Source organism: Nestor notabilis, unplaced genomic scaffold (assembly GCF_000696875.1).
Source record: "Nestor notabilis isolate BGI_N333 unplaced genomic scaffold, ASM69687v1 scaffold24014, whole genome shotgun sequence".
NCBI lineage: Eukaryota > Metazoa > Chordata > Aves > Psittaciformes > Psittacidae > Nestor > Nestor notabilis.
The window spans coordinates 5,537-28,467 of record NW_009925483.1 but is presented as its reverse complement, the minus strand read 5'-3'; the positions used below and the strand labels follow the sequence as shown (position 1 = coordinate 28,467).

At 49.9% G+C, this 22,931-nt stretch overlaps 1 protein-coding gene across 1 annotated transcript; it reads right to left on the bottom strand.

Annotated features, from left to right (window-relative positions):
- Positions 1-250: 250 nt before the first annotated feature.
- Positions 251-22,079, bottom strand: LOC104404618 (sodium/calcium exchanger 3-like; the record flags this gene model as incomplete). Its single annotated transcript, XM_010013084.1, has 6 exons — positions 251-627; positions 961-1,236; positions 2,526-2,625; positions 3,136-3,260; positions 11,183-11,200; positions 21,973-22,079. Coding segments are annotated over 6 exons (1,003 nt in total), but the record flags the coding sequence as incomplete, so codon positions are not given.
- Positions 22,080-22,931: the final 852 nt, after the last annotated feature.

Sequence of the window (22,931 nt, the reverse complement as noted above, 5' to 3'; positions counted from 1 at the left end):
TTTATTTGAACACTTGCCATTGTTGCTTTCTTTTCTTTTGTATCATTTTTGGGTGGGTTTTGTCTGTTTGGTTGTCTTTCACGTTGTGATGGGTTTGCCCTTCTCGGCGCCCAGCTGTGAGACCGCCTGGGCAGCGGCAGCCTCCAATGGGCAGCCGTCCCCTCGGGTGAAACCGTGCTTCCAGGACCGGTGTCCAGTGAGGTAATGGAGGAGGGGGTTCCTCCTCCCGGCGGCACCATCCCTCCACCACCTAAAACCCCTTGATGTAGCAATAGGCCTCCAGGGTGGCGAAGAGGATGTACAGCAGCCAGAGGCAGACAAAGAGAAACGTCGTGGCCAGTTTGCCCCCCCGGGGGCCCCCCAGCCCCCCCCCGGGGTGGGGCCGCCGGCGGTAGAGGAGGACGCTGATGCAGATGAAGGCGAAGATGGTGAAGAGGGTGACGGAGAAGGCCAGGGTGCCCGCCGACACCTGGAACTCCTGCCCCTGCGACGCCCAGTAGATTGCTGCCACTGACCATGCTAGCCCGATGCCCAAGAAGACGTTGACGGCGTTGCTGCCTGTGACATTGGTGATGGAGGCATCCGCATACACATCCTGAATGGCTGCGGCTTTGCTGGCAAACGTGTCTGCAGTTGGGGGAGGAGGGAAGGAGAAATCACTGGGGGTCCAACAGGATAAATGGTCAACCCTTCATGTCTGGGGGATAAGGGAGTCTTGCGTGTGGCTCCAACCAGGTTGGGACACAGACCTCTCCTGGTGCACAGCCCCCCTCCTGGGTCCAGGGACCCCATGTTGCCACCAAGTGGGATGCAGACCTTGCCTGGGGACAGGGCTTTGGGGAGCCCCTTCCCAGCCTGAACCCCATCCCATGACAGAGCTGCTCCCTTAGGTTGCAGGAGAGCCACCAGAAGACTTGCATCCCATCCTCGCATCCCATCCTCTCCCCACAGCCACCCCACCTGGTACAGAAGTGCCAAAGGCGACAAAGATGACGGCAGTCACTGAGTCCTTGAGGCCAATGGTGCAGCCGAAGTGGGAGGCAAGGTCACCGATGACGGCTGTGAGCATGCCGATGATGAGGATGGAGACAATGAAGCAGGCCCAGCCATTGCAGTACTCGGTGGGGGGCACACAGGCAAACAACACCTTCCAGAAGACGGTCAGGAAGTGCATCACATAGTCAAAACAGGACGGCAGGCGCTCCTCGCCGGACTCATCCTCATCCTCATCACCTGCTGCAAACAACGTGGAAGAAGAGGTCCAGCGCTCGTAACGGGGCAGGTCAAGATTACAGCGCCCCCCACCCTCTCCCCCGCTAAGGCTCCAGGGATGCTGCTCTCCTGGGACAAGGTGGCACGCTGCCAGCCACGACAGTATGCTCAGGGCACACCAGGCCCCTCAGTGATGGGTGAGGCTTGGTAAGAGGGGTGCCTCCCAGGACACCTCAGAACCTGCAGGGCTTGGGAGTGGCACAGTGGTGTGTTGTACCCACAGAGGGACAGCCCTGTCCCCATCCACAGGCAGTTGCACAGGATGTAGTTGACCTGTGGAGGTCACTGTTGGTGGAGCACCATGAAGTTACTGGTGCCCAATAACTTCATGCCAATATAAGCCCAAAACATATATTTTTGGGGGGTGAAAACCAGCAGAAAGCTATGGAATTGGGAAACTGGAGAGATCTCTTGGTCTTCCTGCTCCACAGTATGGGCTGGGCATCAACAGTGCCCCGGCAAGGAATTTCTCCTCTGTGTGAGGGTATCAGCAGCAGTGCTGCAGGCTCTTGGAGGGGTCCCCTTCTTAGCCTGGGGCAAGGTCGGCCCCAAGGATGGAGGCACTGCCAGTCTTTGTGCAGATACAGGATGATGGAAGAGAAAGCAAGTAGGGAACACAGGGCAGATGGCAAGGGAAGGAGAGAGACATAGGAAGAGAGAAGCAGGCCTGGTTAAAAACACGGACATACTTATAACTGCATGAGTTTGGAAGGCGTGAGCTCTCCCAGGCTCCCCGGACAACAGCTGGCAGGTCTCTGGGCTTTTCCCTCCACCAGCTGCTGCCTCATGGGACAGTATCTCCTGTCCACATGTGGTAACCCTCTCCACCCCCAGAGACTCTGCTGGCCATGGCAGACAGGACATCTTGCAGCAGCAGGAGCTACCTGAACAGGACAATACTAGGCAGGAGCCAGGAGCCCAGTCAGCATGGGAACAGGCTGCCTATACACAGCTCTTCAGACCACTGAAGAAGCAGGAGCACTGCCAGCAAATGTAAAGTCTTTGAAAACTGGCCTTCTGGATGTTTCCACACCAAGAGATGGATCTCCTGGACTCCTGGCTAATGCATCTGCAAAAGTCCAGTGTACCTGGAGCAGAAAAGCTCTTTGGACTGGCTTTGCTGCCGGCCACAATGCACGCAACAGCTGAGCATCACTGACCAGGCAGATCCTGTCTCCTCAGCCTAGACAGATCTCATCTCAGGCTGCATGAACCCTGCAGATGCTGGTGTGGGTTTTCTGATGTCCTCTCACCTGCGCTGACGGTAATGGCCTCCATGAACTGGTCCCTCCAGGAATGTGTCCCTACAACCAAAGCCAGGTTTGTCTTCTTAATCAGCTTGTCCACAGTGTTCTGTTGTGGGAAGAAAGATGTACAGCAATCAAAACAGCTGCTAGTGGGCAAAGCTGATCTTGCAGTCTGCTGCGGTCCCACAAACCCTTCCCAAACTGTGGAAGTGCCACATGCACTCTCCTACTAGTCAGATGAGGCCGTGACTGGAGTTGGGCCAACCCTCTCCCTGGACAGGCTGACTCAAACCTCACCGGTTTGCCACCCCTTAATCCTGATGAGGCTCCTTTCCTCACCCCTCCCTCACAAAGACAGCTTTGTTCCTGCTCTCTCCTGCATACTGGCTGCTTCTGCGTCCAGCAGGTGTCTCTTGTCTTCCTCCCTCCACCTCTGCCTACCACCAGCTACTTCCCCTGGCATTTCTTGTAGGTTTCCCTACCCTTTACTGCATTGTGTACTCCCTTTCCTCTTCCAGCAGCCCTTTTCCCTGCCTCCTCAGTCCTGTTGTCCATGGCTGCTCTTCAGTGCCACATAGCTTTCACCTACTGGAGGACCTCTAGGACAACTACTGACCTTGAACTCATAGGACTCCTCAATGATGACCTCTAGTTTGGGATGCTCGCCGAGTATTGGTTTGCCCATCTCTGCAATCCTCTTGGCTTCCTCCTCTTCAACTGTCAGCTTCCTCTCAGCCACCTCTGTGAAAGCAAGGTCAACACCAAGCTGTAGAGAGCAGCCCTGGAGCACTGGGGCACCTCGGGGGCTTGTCTGCAGGGCATAAGCATTGGCTTCTGCAGCCCCTTCATAACTTGTCAAACTCACATAGCAATTTAGGGGCAGTGGTGGGGTGCTGGACCACAGAAATAAAGGACCGAGATTTTGAAATCTCAGTCACCAAAACCATACAACACACAGTTTTAATTTACTTAAAAAAACCCAAATAACTGTTTCTTCAGCCTGCACTGGTGCTTTTGGATGACATACACCCTCCCAGCATCCCTGCAGCAGCCACATCTTTGGGGAGACTGAGGTACCAATTCATTCTGCCATTTGGCACAGTCGTCCTTTAAGACAGCTTTAATGCCCTGGCATGTTTCCTGGCTTGAATGAACAAGAGACGGGATCTTTTTATTCCCCTTTGATTAGAAGATCACTGTTGGCACCCTGTGCCACTCGGTGCTTGATCTAACGTTCAGACAGACACACACAGTCACAACCACATGAGCACGTTCCTCGTGTTTGGAAAAATGAACAGGAAGAAGTCAGGAAGCAAGTGGGGGTTTTCTTTCACATTACTGCAAGTTTAGTTTCTGCTGGAGGAAACTAAACCAGGACCCCAAATCAGCAGCATGCCGAGAGGACCCTGTGTCAGGCTTATCTTGCTGGTGCCCCAGCAATCCCAGCCTGAGGAGGTTCTGGTTGTGTGGACGGGGAGGAGCACACCAGCTAGCAGGAAGGGTGTCCCCAGCCCTGACCCAGGTCTCCTTTCCCACACACCCAAGTGCAGGAACTTGCCAAAGGTCTCTCTGAAAAGCCTTGACATCTCAAGAAAGAAGCTGGATTTCCCCAGCTTTCCTGTGCCTGACCAGTTGGGGTATATGAGCTGCAACACAGGATCCAGCTGAGCCTGGGAGCAGGAGCTGCAGCCCTCCGGAACCTGAGGAGGGGAGTATCACAAGGGCAGAGCATCTTGATCTGGCTAAGCAGAGGTTAGATGTTACCCCAAGTTTACTGCAGAGGTTACAAACACCCCAGGTAATGCCTAAGATGGGATGAATCCCATGTGAGCTCCAACAGACCTCATACTCCACACCAAAAATCACACAGAAATTATAAAGTCCCAGTGAAATCTAGTTATAAACTCTGCCTTCTCTCCATCACCCAGCTAGATTGATTGCAAAGACTGTAAGCCTTGCCTGCAGAGTTTATAAAATATAGAACTCCTGTGGCAGGTGACATTATTACAAGCCATCACAGAAGCAGAAACTGCTGCATCAATCATTTGAAATCAATGACGTACATCAAAATCATCACTACCTAGCTCAAAGACAGCGTATTCTGGATTTAGGAATCCCAAGAAGTTTACAAAAAATGATAGACAGGAGAGCACAGCACCTGAAGAAGAAGATGGGCAATGCAGGATGCTGAGGGATGGGGGACAACTGCAGGTAAAGTCAAGTGAGTATAGAGGGGAGGAGGCAGCTGAGCTGGAGAAGTGTAGAAACAGGGTGACCCTGGACAAAATGGCCTGCCTTATGCTACACTCAGAGGCATGAACTGATAATTATCAAAATTTGAGCTACTTGTATTCACTTGAGCAGGGAGTTAGATAAAATCTGAATCTCTTTCCAAGACAGAGATTGAGAAAGTCCAGTCTGTGCCTCTACCTGGAAGCGCATGAAGATGACAAGCTGTACCCATCACTGAAAATGCCGGTGTTAACACATCAGCTGCTGTAGCATGCATGTGGCTTGCTGAGCTGTCTGAGCTTCCCCACAAACTGAAGCTCAGGGGTAGGAGCACCCTCAGCGCTGCAAGGCCCAGCTTGGCAGGTGAGCTGAGCACGTGCTGTCGTGTGCTGAGACCACTGAGCTGAGCTAAAGCAGCCACCGCAGCAGGGCTGCAGAGCTCAGACGTGGTGATGGCCTGGCTCACCACTGCCTGCTCTGGGAAGTAACTACATCTGGAAAGCTGCGGTCATAGCTGGTGGCATGGTCTCTTGGGCTCTCACCCACTCACCCTGCAGGATGTTCCGCTGCTAGCAGGTGGCTTTGTTGTCTCTGCAAGACAGGTACGTATCACCTGCTGATTTGATGAACATGGCAATCGCTTGCCAGGCAGCTTTTAGAGTAAATTAAGCAATACATCCATGTCCAAGAATGGACAGATTGCTCTTGCAGCCTGGGGCTGGATGCATCTTGAGTATGGGCCCAGGCATTGCACCAAAGTGAAGGTGCTGGTGCATACCACAGCACTGAAGGGCTGTGGGACTCGTGTATTTCAGAGAGCACCTTGCCAGCAGAATAAGTGCCACCAGAGGCACCTTCAAGCCCTAAATAGTCCACTTGAAGTAAAGGGACAAGCTGACCAGCCTGCTGACAGCACATCCACCGAGACATGAATAATGGAGACCCTGCTGTCACCATGCAGCTCCTCTGCAGCAAATACAGTGAACTGGGGCGCAGAGAGAAGACACACGGCTGCCCAAGAAGGCGCGTCAAGGATGTCCTGTGAGGGCAGCTGATTGAATACCACTGCCAGGCTATGCCTTTGAAAGTCAGCGGCAAACCACAGCAGAACAGGCACAGGCAGAGCGTCCAAACGGGTACCTTAGAGAGATGTTAATAGAGGAAGCTTGCAGATAAAGCAAAACTGAGGTAATTCCTTCATGCCTCATTAAAAAGCAGTCACAAAAACCTAACAAATTTCACAGGTGCGTCTAAAAATATTTAATCTGCCACTGTATTTTCACTGAGCCTCTCTCCTAATGTAGGAGATAAACATAGATTAAGACTCACATGTCAGTACTGTGCTCAATCACTCATGCAAGTGACCCATAGGTGCCAAATACCAGGCTAATGATGGTCCTCTGAAATTAAGGCAGTACTATTGGTGGCAGGAAGGGCAAGCTTAGGAGCCCAGTTGATGCATCTCTTGCCCCAGCCTATACTCACCCTACAGCTAAGGGGGAGATCTAAGCACCTCCAAAGAGCAATACAAAGCACCTACATGAATCCACCACTTCTCCCCACCTACCTTTTAGGACACCTGACCACTCTGTAGCAGGAAGCAATGCCAACCTCTGCAAAGCACTAGACCCAAACCTGAACCCTCTCCAGGCTTGCTGGGTCTCTCTGTTCCGATGGGATGCTGAGGACTGAGTTGAGACCATTATGTCCAGACACAACAGCTGAGAGGGAGTCAACTCTTGCAACATCTCAGTGGCAGGGCACACTCCTGATGATCCTGCCTTTCAGGGAAGCACTTCAGCCAGCAGCAGGGTGCACCAGCCTGCCTTCAGAGCTGGAGAAGGCCACTGCAGCAGGCGTGGGGCATGCTCCCACATGGTCTATGGTAGCCACAGGGCACCACCTCCTGAGGGGCCAGGTTGTAGGGCCAGGGTCTCAGAGGGTTCCTCCAGGAAGCAGGGACAGGGCATTGGTGAGGTGTGTCACATACCACCCCAGTGCAGTAGCCTGTAAAGAACACTAGCAAGGGCTGTGATAAATAAAACACAAGGGGAGGGGAAAGACAGATTTTTAATTTGGAAGGTCAAGTCTGTCAAGGTGAATGCTGCCAAGCTGCAGCTTAATTATTAACTAGCCTGATTTCTGTTTGTATCAGCATCAGTACCTGCTTTTGAATGCGGATGGCACCCCAGGAATTTGGGTTGACAGGACTCCATGCTGTCAACCCTAATTAAGCCTGATAAGCTCTGGCTATGCCCAGCAAGAACAAGAGCTTGCCAGGACCTTCTGGGCTGCTGCCACCTCCTCCCTGGGAAGGGGAAGGTGGTGAGAGAGGGGACCCCTACACCCCACACCTACTCTAGCATAGAGGTGTGTGCTGCCAGCGAGAGCCAACAACCTATCAATCATCTGGGCTACAGGAGCATGTACACGGTTGCTGTGCTAGGTGCTACATCCAGGTACTCTGCTCCTCATGCTAGGGAGCCCACAAGTTAGAAGAGATGCTATAAGCAGGGGAGACAACAGGTCTGGTAAGATCAAAGGCTGGGTGGGAGGAATGAGAATGAAGTCCACTTTGGGCCAGACTGTAGCAATGGCAACAGCTGACTCTATAGGCTGCCTGCAGGAAGCAAGCAGAGGGTTTTGGTTAAACCACTGTGTCCTCACTTTCTCTGCTTCTTTCAGGGTCACTTCAGACCCTTAGAAGTGGGACAGACGAGGGGGACCAGCAGCCCCCAGTTACGGTCCTGCCACTGCCGGGCAGCACTGGGCACATCCCTGCCGCGCTCACTGCTCAGCTCTCTCAACAGCACCATGACTTAGACCTGCAGCGCCACCCAGGGACTTGTTCTGCAGCTGTGCAAAGTGCTTTCAGACCAACACATCACAGGCAGTTTCTTGGGCTGGAAATGCTGTAAGCAGATGCCCTCCTCCAGGGGAATGGGGAGCACTGAGCAGCATTCCCACATCATACATTGCTCCTGAAGATTACTTACTACATGGGTGGTTGCCCGCTCAACCTCCTTCAGACCAGGGGGATCAAATTGGAACTGGACATTTTATGTGGCCTCCTGGACACATCATATATCAAAGTTAGATAAAGCCCATTTCCATGGGTAATGTGGCCACTGCACCTTTTCAGCTGAAAAAGGCAATAGAAAATCCCTGTAACACCATCAAAGAGGTAGATACCCATCACATAGGCAATGCTGCAAGACTACCAGCCACGGACCAGTTTGTATTCCCTGTCGCTTGATAAATAAATTGGATTAAAACCAGCAATGTATTCATTGAAGATTGCTATGAGAGCTATTTCACACCCCTTGATCTCCATCCATTTCTAGAGAGGGCATGTATCTGCATGAAGGTCATCCCTTCTGGGGACTGAGCTGTTAGGAAGAAATTAAAACAACAATTAAAATGGGATCTTCTGTTGCTGCTCAATAAAATATAATCCTGGCTAAACAAAGTAAACAGTGAGCATGAATGAGTTCCTCTCTCAGAGCACTGTCAAGCCATCAGTCACAACTGGAGAAGTCTGCTGGCTAAAAGACACTGTGGCTTTTGAGGTTAGCATATGGATATGCCCTTTACTGAACACATGCGCATGCACAAGCACCGCGAGCTTGGCCTGCTTTCTAAAAAGGGAAGAATCTGCTTACTTAGCCCTGAAAGCTATTTTGGAGGCATGATACATCCAGTAAACATGCCCCAGCATCCTTAAAGCTAACTGGGAAATGCTGCACATTCATGAGAAGGAGGCTAAGGCACAGGGCTAGGAACTGTGCGTTATTACACCACTGGCTCTGCCTTGAAATTGCTGTTGACATAACCGTCCCCAACAGGCCAGTCAACTGGCGTCACTGCTCCCCAGCCTTTCCCACTGTGGACCCAGCAGTTTTAATGCATAAATAAAGAAACATATTTAGAAATATTTTCTTTGATTTGTGTGAATACATGGAAATGGGAGTAGAGCAGCAACTACCATTTAGATAATTCCTCATCACTTTAAAGATGTAGACTTCCTGAGCCCAAGAACTTGCAAGAAAAGGCTCTCCTCAAATTTTCAGTGCCTTGCAAAGGCTGGAAAAACCACCAGAGCAGCTCGTTCACTGCTGGCAATAGCAGTGAACCAACTGGAGCAGCTATGCACTTTGGTATCAAATATTTTCCCGTATAAAGAATATACAGAGAGATCATTGCCAGTGCCAGAACAAAAGGTTATGCATCAGAGAACTTAAAAAAACCCCAAACAGGTTTAACTCTCAAGTCACCCCACAGCCATCCCATCCCATACCACTGTGGTTCTCTGCAGCCCCAGCAGCAGGTACTGGACACTTGGTCAAGCAAGGCTTTCAAAAGCTTTGCACAGCCTTGCAAGTCTGGCTTGGAGAGCCTGTTTGGAAGAAGCAAATACTGAGCTGAACCTGTGCCAAAGGCTCTCCCCTGCCCAGTTACTTTGCCTTGTGTGAAATGCACAGTCCTATTTCCCCAGGGAGAACTCTGCAAGGCACGGGTGCAGAGCCAGGCTCTCCCATTTACCTCCAGCTAAGGGCTTCTGGGACAAGAGAGGCATTTTCACTTGGGCTTATCCACTGGTGCACCCCAGGGCTTCTGCTAGGAGATGGAGCCACTGCAGTGACCTGGGCCCTAGCCACTTCTGGCCCTGTGGGGGCTGCTGAAGAGGTGCCATGGGAGGGTGAATGCCCCAGGGCTGCAGAGGAGAGCCAGGGCACCCAGCATCCCCAGGATCACAGTCCTGGGAAAAGGCACACCGCCTGGGAAAAGCTGTGGGAGCGAGGGGACGAGAAGTGGGACCAACAGATGATGCAGGGTTTTTTTTACAAAGAAAGATTCCTGTGTGCCTGTGTAATCTAAATCTAACATGACACAGACTAAACGAGGACATCACTTCTCTCCCCACTGATTAGCTGTGATTGCTGCTGAGTGACACTCGCTCCAGCACGTGCCTCTGTGGCGAGCAGGACTCTGCTCACCGGCTGGCTGCTGGCTTGAAGCAGGCACCGGGGCCAAGCACCATGAGCTTAAACTTCAGGCCAAGCACACACCTTATGAAGAGAGGGAATGCCAGAGAAACCCAGCAAGGAGGGCACCCCAGGGACCCTCCTCCCAGACAGAGGGGAAGCTTTTCTTTATTAACTGGAAAGTCCATAGCTGGTGACCAAGTTCTCCAATAACAGCTGACAAAAGCAATCAGGCTGGATCACAACAGATGGAGGAAAGCTATGTTATTGTAATAGAAATTATTTGATTCCTGGGGTTCTGATCAAATTAGGCAGCTACTGAATTAAAGCAATGAAATTACTGGGAAGGAGGCTGTGCTCAACTTATCTCCAGTCCTCCCAGGCCTGAAGAAGTAACAAAGGAAAATGTCCACAGCTCCAATAAGTTCTCTGTAAACACCCTAAGCTGGTATTTGGGGAGCTGGGGATTTCTGCCTGCCACTAGCAATTTCCTAATTAGCCCAATATCCAGTGGGCTCAGGCCATCTCCTGCACAGCAGATTCAGCATCCTCCAAAAAGGAGCAGAGACTGAAGCTAGGGTGGCAGATGCTGTTCCTTTGATTTGCAGCACAGCTCAGGCACGATGAACACTTTGGGTTCCAGCTCTGTTTGCAAACCTGTCAGATTCGAACTCCTCTCTGCACCCTGCTGCATGCCCTTATCTTTTGACAAACGTTCCTTTAGTGCAAATTCAACTGTAATCATATCTGGAATCGAAGGAATAAGAAAAATACAGGAGCTGTACATTGCACTGCAGTGGGATCAAGGGAGACCGGCGTAATGGGGATTTCAGGCAAGGGGAGACTCTGTATTAATACATGTAAAATCTTGCCACAGGGAGAGATGAAGAGTGCAGAACCAGAGCTGAGGGTGAGGAGGGAAATGGTGCTGGTGTTTATCATGCCCTGGCAGCGCTGCCCTGTCAGTGGTCACATTCCTGGGACCCCCATGGACGGGAGTTGGGGAGCACATGGGTTCATGCATTGAGGGGTGATGCATGGCCTAATCCTCCATGGGAAGGGGACACCTGCACAGCACTGCACCCTTGCCCACCCCAGGCAACACCATCCTGCACCCGTGCAGAAAAGCACAACCCAAGCCCCAGAGCTGCCTAAAGAGGGGGTTAAGTCATGGCCCCAGACCAGCCAGAGCTCCATGCTCTGCTTTGCAACCCTGGCTGGGTCACTTCCCAAAACCACAGGGAAGAATCTGGAATATGGGAAATGATCTTAGATGTCAATCTATCACTGTCATGTTCTTAACGCATTGCTCTTAACTAGTTCCTGCTGGACACAAATACCATGAGCTGGGGTTGTCTACAACACAGCAAACACAAACACGGGGGCTGATCAAAGGGGACAAAACCAGAGCCAGAGCAGGCAGAGGAAAGGAGAGAAAGCACTTACCTTGGGTGAGCAGCAAGGCTGTAGGGAGAGAAAAAAATAAGATAGGGAGAGAGAACAACAGAGGGAGTAAGTTAATATGCAAGGGGAAAAAGCTGTTTTGCAAATGATGGCTGTCAGTGAACAATGGACGTGGTGCAAGGCAGCGTGCTAGCTTTCTGGTGCTGCATGTTGGGCACAGGCTGGGGAGCAGACGCTGCAGCAGTGAGATGGGGAGGAGGCTGGCAAGCACCAGGGTGCTGGCTCCCCAAAGTCACATACACCCCCCAAATGAAGGCAGAGGGATGGGATGCAGGTGGGAATTAGCAAGGAGAGGAAAGGAAGAAGGGGAGGGGAGTGGTTACGCTTGCCATCAAGGCCTGACACAACCCAAATTGACCCGAAGGCATAGAGCTGGCCCTGGCTCAGCCAGGAGTACGTGGTTGTGGTGGGGCTTGGCACAGCTGAGGAGCCCTGGTAAACCAGAGAATGGCTGAAAAAGAGAGGCCAGGGGTGATGGGCAGCTCACTGCGAAGACCATCATCAGAGGGAGGTGTTGATAAAATGAATGCTGGCCTCCAGCGTGGAACAGGACATTCCCCGGGATGCCCTAGATCACCTATCCCTATCCCACACACACAGGTACCAGTCCCAGAGGGTCAGGGGGAATACAGGTGCTCATAAAGTGCCACCGTCTTGAGTCCTCCTGGCTCCCTTTGTTCCCAATTGCTGGCCTGCCCGACAGTGCTGCACAGGCACCTGCCATGCAATCGTCATCACAGCAGGATGCCACTGCTGCCTAGAAGATGTGACCACATGGTCCTGTGAGATTAGGGAGGAAGGAAGGAGAAGGGGCAAAGGTCCTTGCACAGGATGGACCTTACCCTGAATTTCCACACAGGCACAGTCCAGCCCTCTAGCTGCCTTATGCAGTGACCTCCTGGCCCTCCGCTGCCTTGATTTCTCCACTCTCCAGAGCTGTCACAAAAAAACAATGGGCTGGATCCCTCTGAGGCATTACCCATAGAAAGGCACAGCCTGTATGCCAGTTTCAAACCAACTACAGGAGAGTCTCTAGAGGAAAAAGCACCAAACTTCTTTGAGAGGCACCAGCTCTGTGCCTTAGTTCTGACTTCCCCTGTCTTTCAAACAGCAAACCAGTCCCCAAAGACTTGGCTGCATGAGATGACCATCTTGTAATTACTAACACTTACTATCATGCACTTCTAGCCTCAGAAGCTTAAAACTCTGTACAAAGACTGAGTCAGTATTAAGAGCCCCATCTGACAGATAGTAAAGCAAGCAAAGAGAGGCTAAAGGGAACATTTTGCAAACTCAGAAATGGGCTGGAGTCCAAAAGTGCTAATTTTCCCGGACTTGCCAGTTCAGGCCTCTGAAAAGCAGGTGCTTTTATACAGATGCACCTAATTGTATCTGTGCTGTTTGAAAGTGGTTTCTTAAGCAATTTTTCAAAGGTTGCACAGCACATCAGCAGCAGAGCTGAGGAAAATAATCCCGACTTCCCTGCTCCATTGGGCAGCATCCAGGGGCACAGATTTCCTGACAGCCTGTGCAAAAGCATTGACCCTGTCAAGATCTTCATCCATCTATCCACCTCCCCACCTGGAAAGCTTGTGGGCAATCTGGGAAGCCTCCCTTGTACATGCAGGCAGATGGAGGTGCGGTGACACCGGATGGAGGGACAATGAAGAGGCCCCTTGATGAGTATCCCTTCTATTTCAGGGTCAATTCCTTTGGCCAGTCAAAAACTTTTGGGAGAACCATTCATGGATATGTTCTGCAGCACGTACAGTGCCACAGAGCCATAAGAAGCAATAGGATGTTTGCTCTTTCCATATCACCTTCTGTTCTGCACACAGTTCTGCCTGGAAGTCTCCTACAGGTTTGTCACTTCCCCTTGTGGCATGAGTCTCCTTGTAGCTCTGTCCTGCTGCAGCTCCATGCTGTCTTGTGGCCTTCTTACTATTCTGTGGTATTCTGGTTCTCCAGACAATGTGGGGAAATTTAATTTGCCTTTTGCAATTACAAGCATTAGTCCAATGGGTCGATTTGGTGTTCAAATTTAATATAATGAAATATTACTGGGCCCCTAAGCTACTGTGGTTATTAAAAAAAAAAAATAAAATAAATCATTGGTTCCTCATGTTTTTTAAAACTGTTATTCTAGTGCTCTGGGATTTGATTTTATTTTTTCCTCCATTTGCTTTTGAGCCTGAAAAAGAACTATTTTTCTCACTTTCACTTATGCTACATGAATATTTGAAGAAGCCTATAAAGCTATGAATGAAACATCAAGAATATAGCATGCAGAAAGCCAAGGGATTATTTTATCTTTATATTTCTGAGTGAATGCTGTGCATGCAAGCAAGAAAATGATTTTGCAGACTAAAGCTTCCTTCCTGCACATGCATCTGCTGAACATTACAGCTCTGACCTGTAATGTTTCCTGTAGTCTATCTCAGGACGCTGTACCTGTACCAGCCCTGCTGACAGCTCCCATGCTGTTCCCATCCCACAAGTCTCCCTCCATTTCCCCCCAGCCTGGGCTGCACCCCTCCATCCCTCCCCAGGGCACCTCTCCTCCTCCTGCACTCCTGCTCCTCATGTCACACTCCTCTTGGGGATAAACCAGGCCACCTCATTGCTGTTGGCATCTCAGGTAGTCCCAAAGGCTTGACATGCGTATTCTTACAGGGAGCTGCTAAAATTAGTTCCACAGTCAAATCCAAAATAGCAGTTCCAAGTATCCCTTACCTAATCTTTGCATGACATGAATGCAGACAAACCTGCATGCCCACAGACAAGGTAGATGGCACTGACTCTCTCAGAAGACCCAAAGCCTTCAGCTCTGGATCTGAGTTTCACCCTTTACTGGGATTTCTCTACCCTGCAGGCCTGGTTTTCACCAGGCGAAGTCAAAACTGTGTACATGAACTCTGCTTCCCCTGCCATCCCTGGAACTGGAGAATTTAGACCTGAACTTAGCTACCGAAAAGCTGTTTACTAATAAACTATTTCATCTTCTTGTTTTCAGTGTACTTTGGGGTCATATCCTGCTTTGACACCCATGTTGGTATGTGTTACAGATAAGGGGTTGAATTCCCTCCTGCTTTAACTCCACCAAAACCAAAAAAAGTTAAACCAAGAGGAACCAGGCTTGGGATGGGAGCATAGCAGACACTGAGCAATCCTATAGTTTACAGCAACCCAATGTGCTAAGTGTGTGTCCCAGCCTTTTTCTAAACAGTGGAATTCCTTTTTTTCTGCTGTTTACCTTGCAGAGAGATTTGACCATGCTGCATGCTTTATTCTGGATTCATTCTTCATTAACATAAATCTTTTCTAATCATTATCCCTAAAGGCTCCAGGAAGCCACTGGGTAGATAAATGGATCCTTATTAAAGGCCTGCGATTTACAGAGTGAGGCTGAAATGAGGGAGAGGAGGCTGGATTTTGAGGAGACCCTCAGTCACACAGCAGGGCAGCCACAGGCAGCCAAAGGCAAAGAGAACACATTGCCTGCACTTTGTGCACACCCAAAGGAGCTTAGTGACCAAGTAAACTGCAGCCTCAGTTCCCCAGAGAGGTAAGGTTCCCGCATCTTCTGGGTGTAACTGTCCACAGGCTCTGCCTCCACTCACTGAGGTGAGCAAACTGTTTCCCTTATGGACAGTGAAGAGCCATAAACATTGTTTTTATAGGCTAAACAACATAGAGGTTTTGCAGCATTAACCTTAATGCAGTTATTGCAGACTCCAAGAGACTCTTCTCCATAAGAAGAATCAGCAGAGTTCAGCTTAATCACAAAGCTGTAAGCAAATTACTAAGCCTTCGGGAAGGAGGTAACAGCAATCCAACATTTCTTTGCTATTCTCATCAGCAGCTGATGGAAGAAGGAAAATGCTAAGAAGCATCTGCCCACACTTCAGAAAACTGCAGCACATGCCCATGTATCAATGCTACTTATCTTTTACAGGCACTGACCTTTGTACCAATTCACATCATTCCATCAATATTTGTTACAGATAACTTGCTGGATCAATCCAATCTAGGAATCCTTCTTCCTTTGCAGTTTAATCCTCACTCTGTGACTCTCAGCCACGTCCTTCCTCTGGAGCACAGTGCTTTCCCATCAGGGGTGCTGACACTTGATTAAAAGGAGCTGTGCTCCAAGATTTGTCCAGAGCAGTTGACTCTGCAATTGAAGGGCTGAGAGGACTTCCGACAAAATCTTCCCAAGCCAGGTCATGCCAGCAAGCTGTTCAATAGTGCTCACCAGCCATCTGTGCTCCAGTTTCCAGTGAAGTCATATGTTGTGGGAAACATGCCTTCTGAAGCAAAACTTTGCATGAAGTATGTCAGTCCCATTTACAAAGCGTAACTCTCAAGACTCAGCCTTCATGCACCAGCTCTGAGGTTGAATTGTCCACTGCTGTGCCATGAACTGAATTCTTATGAGCAGATGCCCAATTACCCTCATGAAACATAGCTTTCCAAATTTTTACCATTATCTGAAATCAAGTTAAATTTTCCAAAGTAGACCTACTTGCCATTCAGACTTCATCAACACTAAGGTTAATCCCAGTTTAAGCAGCAGACTGAATTTACCGAGGTAAAGCAAAGCAAATTTTCTCCTGTAGTCCAGGACTGAGGACGAAGTGTGAGAGCTGATGTGTGAAGAAAGCATGTCTCAAAAATCCTGCTGGGCTGACAGCAGCAAAATCCTCGTTCTGAGCTGTGAGCTGACACAATACCAAAGCTGCCATGAGAGCAAGAGTCAAACCAACAGACAGCGTCTTGTCATAAAGGAAAAGACTTGTTTCACTTCAGGAACGCTTCTAAAAGATGATGAAAAGAGGATGGCTAGGAAGGTGGCTCAGGGTGCTGGAACGTTTCAAAGCCCTTCAGTGCTCAGTAGACAGGGATTCAGTTTATGTGACCGCACATATGGAGGAAGGGTGAGACAAGAAGGATTCAGAAAGTAATTTCTTAGAAATGGAGAAGACAGAAACATCAGTAAACCTAGGAGATGGCCAAGAGGATACAGAAAAGAAACATCTACCATCTTTGCCAAGCAAAAAATACAAGTCTCTCTTTGATTTCTTTTTACTCATTCACTTCGATATAACAAGCTTGCAGCAAGCACCATCTTTGCCAGGGCTCTTTGCATCTGATACGCCACTACCAAGTCAGTATCGGTCTTCATCACAGACTGGGCTGGCAAGATACCCATCTCAGATCTATTCTCATCTCTTTGAATTATTGGAGCGCATCAACAAAAAGAGCTGCTAAAGTAAAACTACTTGATGTGATTTGTTTGGATGATCAGAAAGGCTTTGAAAAACTCCAGCTGCAGTTGGTGAAAAAGAATAAATCAGCTGCAAGACAAAGTTTAGTATTGTAGATGTAGCACTTATGTAACAGCAGCAAGTGGTCCAGTCTCCTATGGCCAGGTTTAACAACCGAACGCCCCAAGGCTTAAAACAGCACAGCACTAATGTAACTGGGGGTAAACAGCGAGGAGTAGCATCTGCAGATGGTGCAAAATGTTTCAGTGAAAAGGCTGTACCACTGACTGTTACGTGTTGTGCAAGCCCTGAGCAGCATGAATACAGAATTTTGTGTTTGAACCACCACAGGTACCTTTCTGGGTAGAGAAGTTTTTTCCTCTGGTAAGGTGCTAACAGATACAAACAGCAAGAGCAATAGGATGAATTTCCTGATGAGCTCTGGCCCTCACAGAGATTTTTGTGGTGATACACCCCTCTGTCCCACAGCCCTACTCAGGGACAAGGAGATGGTCCCTTGACTGGAAGTGCCTGTTTTGTACTGGCATGTGTATGGGGCAGCACAATCAGCAATGCAAGTGAGCTCTACGGTAACAAACCCTACTCCTGCCTGGATCCTCCTCTAGTGTGTGTCTATCATGAACCACTGCCACTGCAGCCAGCAGCAGTGTGGTACCCTCAGGGACAGCATACTGGATTTGAACAGCACTGGGCTCTGGACCAAGTTCTACATCTCAAAATAAACCATCCAGACTGCCTCAGCTGGTTTGAAAAGCACCCATCTACTCAACCCTGCCCTTCAGCTCTGCCTTCCCTTCAGGGCATCACATTTCATCACTGATTTCATCACTACTACCTCACTTCTATCCTTAAGGTAAGCTAGAGCAGCTTTCCCCTGCATGGGGGGGTCCCGGGATGAGTGCAGACCCTTTGCACAAAGCTATGGTAGTACAAGCATAACTGTGATGGACTGGCTGCCTCTGCATGTCCCAGATTGCAGATTACTTCCAAACATGACTGCCAGTCAGCTGAGGTGCCCAACACTACCCAGCTCCCAACAGGGGCCAGAAGAGCTGTTTTGCAAAGAGCTGTCTGAGAATAACCAATACTCCTACAGGCACAGGCTAAGTGCAGAGTAACAACAGAAGGAGGACACACCATCAAGAAAACCACATCTTTTGTGGTGCTGGAAACAAACGTGTGGGTAGCTGAAAACCCAGAGAGACTCTTCATCAAAAGTAATCTAGCCTGAACCTCCCAGGAGAGGCAGAAGCTGTTCTTTGCGCTTGCTTGGGGGCCCACTCACCACTGCAAACCCAAGTGAAGTCCCACAAACCCAAATGAAGTCCCAGCTAGGCACCTGTGTTTTGGGATGTTTCCCTCCATCTGTGGGTGTGGGGCAATGGCAGCACCCACACACCGAGGTGGTTGCACTGACCTTGCAGCCTGCTGTCTGTTTCAGTTGTATGCGTGCTTTGCAATACATAAACCATCTGGAATCTGCCCCTGCAATGGCGTGATGACAACAGAACACATGTGCAGCAGCCAGCATGAGCATCCCTTCCCGGAGCTGTACGGCAGGCTGCGTGCTTCCTGAGCGCATCCCGGGCTGCTGCCTCTCCGCCGGGAGTCGGCTGCTCACATGTGCACCCCATGAAGCTGCTGGTGACAGCATCTGCTCTTGATCACTCCTGATGCTTTGCATGGGAAGGTCCTGCGTAGTTCCTTATTCTTCATCCCAGGCACAACATATGCTTGTTGGAGATGCCATGGCATCCAGCACTACAGAGCTGGGGATCTTTCCAGATGCCCTGGAATTGGTGTAGTGACTGTGCCACCTTGTGCCAGCAACATTTACAAATGTGTTTTAATCTCTGGCCTCTCAGATTTTAATCCCACAGTGCTCTCACTCTGACTTTTCGTTTACGAGGCCAACCAAGGCTCTGCATCTCCTCCTCAGCAGGGTCCTTTACTTTCTCCCAGTAAAAAGGGTCCATCCGACAGTGCACCCTGACTGGCAGTGAGGTAAGCTCCTAGCCTGCAGATCCTGTGCTGCAGATCATTCAGTCCAACTCTCATTTCCACTCTGCCTGTGCAAATCAAGACATTCCACTGACTCCAAGTGATGCTGGTGTAAATGAGACACACAGTACAGCAATCTGTCTGTCCTAATAAAAACGAGGACATTTTACAATGGAACGATGTTAGGAGCTATTTGGATTTTTTTCAAATACGTGTTTTTATTCAGTTGGATGCAACGTGGCCTGTGTGGGAAAAAGAAGTGCAGGACTTCACAAAAAACAGCCGATCCTGACTCTGTACCCTGAAGCTCACTGGTTTAGAAAAGGATGCAGGGCTCGCAGAGAGCAGACAACTGAGCATAAACTTCAGTGTGATGCTCCAAGCTGCCAAGTGCATAAGCAGGAGAGAGCCAGAGGCAGGTGATTTTCCCCTTGTACCTGCTAAGGAAGGGGCACATGCGAAGAGGAAACCCCAGGCTGATTCCAGGGTTGAAGACTTTGACCTAGGGCTGAACACTTTTCTGACAGATTCAAAGAGCTTAATCTCCTTAAACTCACAAGAAAACATCCAAGTGTAATATGGGTATAGTGAGCAGGTACCTACACAGAAGCTGTGGCATACTATATAGTTCCGTCATCTGACAGAGAAAAGTAGGAAAATTACTAGTGGCTACAAGCCAAGGCCAGGCAACTTCTACCTAGAAGCTGTGCTCACATCTTCATCCTGAAAGGCAATTAACTGCTGGAACATACCCTCATGGGATATGGCAGGTTGGTCACTGCTTCCATTCAAGGGCAGTCGGATTTCGGTGAAACCTGAGGGCTTGTGCTCAACACACATGAATCCTAATGTCCCTCGTGACCTACAGAATGCCAGAGGCAATCTAAAGGCATTAAACTATGAATCCTCTTTGGGTTTACATTTTACAAAGCCAGGGATGCTGTATGACGTTGTCATGCTAATGCAAGCTGCGTCTATCCCAAACGTCCTGGAGAGCCGTGCATGGGAGCTCAGACTGGCCAGAGGGCAGCTGCTGTGCTGGCGAGATAAGAGATGGGAGACATTTCAGCAAGGGAAAGCTGTGAGATGCATGGGCAACTGCCGGGTGCTCCCATCATGGGCAGGAGCACATCATCAGAGCTCATGGGCACACACGTCTGTCTCCACTCCATATCAGACACCCAGAAGGTAGATTTGAATTCCCTTATGTAAAATGCTTCTGGCTCCTGGGCCACCCCAAAGCTGGTGAATCCAACGGCAAGACCCACTCAGCAAGGAAGAAGTCAAACACAAATAGGACAAGGACAAAGATACATGTAGGCAAGACACAACCACAAGTCAGGGTTTACTCCCACTATAATCTTGCTCTGCTAGGAGATCACTAGGTTCACTGCTGATGAAGAAGGACCTCAGCAGAGCCCTGCACCCTCCACGACGAACTGCAATTGTCTGTGCCACATTAAGGGGGTACCTCACACCTTCCCTCTTCTCTCATGGGCTTTTCACTGCACTGCACAGGGACCCAAGAGCACCAATGCAATGCCACTGGCACGCAACAACAGAGGGAAGGACTGGGGGTGCATACGGGAGTAGCTGAAGGGACAGCCATGCATTACACCCTTCTCTTGGCTTTCTCATTCCCCAAGGTCCTGGCAAAGGAGCAGGAGAGGGAAGAACAGCAGAGGTGTGCTCAGAACAAAAAAAACATATTAAGACAAGGAAACCCGATCAAAATAATACAGCCTCCAAGGCTCAAGCATTGCACAACAGGAGGATTGTAAGTAAGCTGGGCTCTACAAGGCAGAGATGACACCGAAACAGGGTGAAAGCAATAATACAGGAGGGCAGAGAGTAAAAATTGATCCATCTACAGGAGGAGGAGAAAAGGAGGGAGGGAAAAGGAGGAGAAAGAAGGTTATATTTTCTGGATTTGGGGTTTGGAGACTTGACTCTGATTATTTCTTTTTTCATTTTTTTTTCATAAAGGATCTCACACCTGATATTCCTCGTTCCATCCATTTCGGTTCACCAAGGGCAATGAAGAAATTCTCCTGCCTTTCGTATTCCTCCTCATCTACTATCTTAACCCTTACGGTCTTCCTGTAGGGACAACAAGAAAGACAACCGTGTACAGCAGGTCAGCTGGCCGGAGGTGAGGCGGCAGCAGCAGCAGCAGTGGTGGCAGCAGTGCGGGCTCTTGGCACACAGCCCCTTCCCCGCCGGAGCGGTGCACGTCGGCCTGCCTCTTGGACACGGGGCATCCATCACAGCTGCTCCTTTGGGAGCGGGAGGGTGTTAGGAGGAGAGGGGGCTGGCGAGGAGGTGAGGAGGGAGGGAAGGAAAGCAGGAGGAGGGCCTTGCTGATGGTTAGTGGAAGGCGACTTCTGCAGCGCATTTGTTTTCAGTGTCAGATGGTAATGGAAAGGGTATTGGCTGCCTGGAAATCACCAGGGACCACCCTGAGGTACCCACTGCATTTTAGCTGGAAGATCAATTGCTTCTGCTACCCTCACAATTAATAATAAATCTGTAGGGATTCTGGGCTGGAAGCCTGAAGAGGACAGAGAGAGATGGGCATTCACAGACACATTCCCCAGTGGGGTGAGGTGGGTTTCTGCCAGCAGGCTACAGCTCTGTCAACTGCAAAGAAGGCTGATCGTTCTAATTTCTACTTTTAAAACGGCACATCTTACTGCTTTTTCTCCTTGAGAGCATCTGCCTTTTCCCCCTGACCTGTCCCCTGGGTGAAGGCACAGCTTCCCCAGGGAACAGACAGCGTTGCTGGGACCTCACAAGGGACACAATGGCATTAAAATGCCTCCAAGACTCAAACAGAAATACCCTGGGCACTGGAGTGGGGCTGGCCCCTTCACTCATGGCTCCCTCCAGCACCCCTGCAATGCACACAGCTACTGTGAGCCCTCAGGCAAACCAAAGCGGGGCATCAGCTCTTCCTGCCCTCCCAGAGCTGCTCCGCAGCAGCTGGACCAAAGGCTGCACAGCCTTTGTCAAGTCCTTCTCAGAAGTTATAGGAGCAGCTTTTCTACCAGGCCTTGATTCCTGTCTTTTTCGAACATGGGTCTGACCAGGACACACCATAGGACGAGGGCTGGGTGATGATATCCTGAGATGCTGGATATCTTTCTAGCCAGCATCTTCCCACTGACACTATAAAATTTACTTGGACCCTCCAGTGGGGATGGCAGAAGGTCCCTCTTAAGCTACCACAGAAATACAGACAAGCAGGACTGCTTTCCATCCTTCTCTCTCTGCACCCCTGGCCACTTTGCCTCTCCCACTTCTAACACCGCTCCCCACGCCACCCCATGGGTACCATGTGACACGGTGTGCGCGCACAGCAGTGTTTAGGGCAGAGCAGTTGGAGACAGAGAGACATCAGAGGAAGAGGAGAAGAAGAGGAGGGAGATGGAAAAGAAGAGGAAAGAAGAACGTTAATGTTAGTCTGCAGGGCCAGTACTGCACCTTTTTGTAAACTCATATCCACCATGCGGGGACTCATCAGCTCAATGAAGAAATTCTTGGTTTTTTCATACTCCTCATCATCAATTACCTTGATGTGAACTGTTTTGCTGTGGATGGAAAAATAGTAAGGGTCATAAAGAGGAGAAGGGAACAGAGAAGCAAAAGTGAAGGAAGGAGATGAATGGGTACATTAGAGTCAAAGTTTTCTCACCCAATGAACAAGCTCAACATGGCCCTTGAGAAAGGCTAAAGCCCCACTCCTGCAAGTGACACTGGCCAATTTTCTATTTAACCCAAAGGCACGATGACAGGCCACACCGTGCAAAGCGAAGTCAGACAAAAATACTGCTGATTCCCCAGCAAACCAGCGAGGGGCTCAGAAGCCACCAGCAATGAGGTCTGATGGCCAGCAGAGAAGCAGGTTTCCTTCGCCTGACTACCCAGCACACACACACACACACACACACACACACACGTGCAAAAGCAGACACACAAACACACACATCCTGTGGGCACCATGATGCTGCCTCCCTGCTGGCAGCTCCTGCTGGCCCCACAGGCTGGGACGGACCCTGCAATCTGCCACTCTGATATCATTCACATCAGAGAGAACCCTAGGTGATGAGGTTTCAGCAGCTTCATCAGCCTGCTCTGATAGGTGCTGGAGCAGCCAGGCAACACATCCTACATGTCTCCTTCGGCAAATTTCTTACAAGTTCTTGGAGCGTTTCGCTGAAGAGCTCACTGTGCTATGGTTTTCTTTCATGGCAAATACCTGCCTTATGCAGATGTCACCATCCCTTGGCTTTCACACACAAACAGAACAAGGGAAATGAGTTGAAGGCTCTGCCAACCTGCTACCTCCTTCCTGCCGGGGCTGCACTGACTGTCATGGGCTGAAAGTGACCCCTGCGCTCCCTTCACTTTCCTGGTGGCTGCATGGCTTCATTCAATCTCAT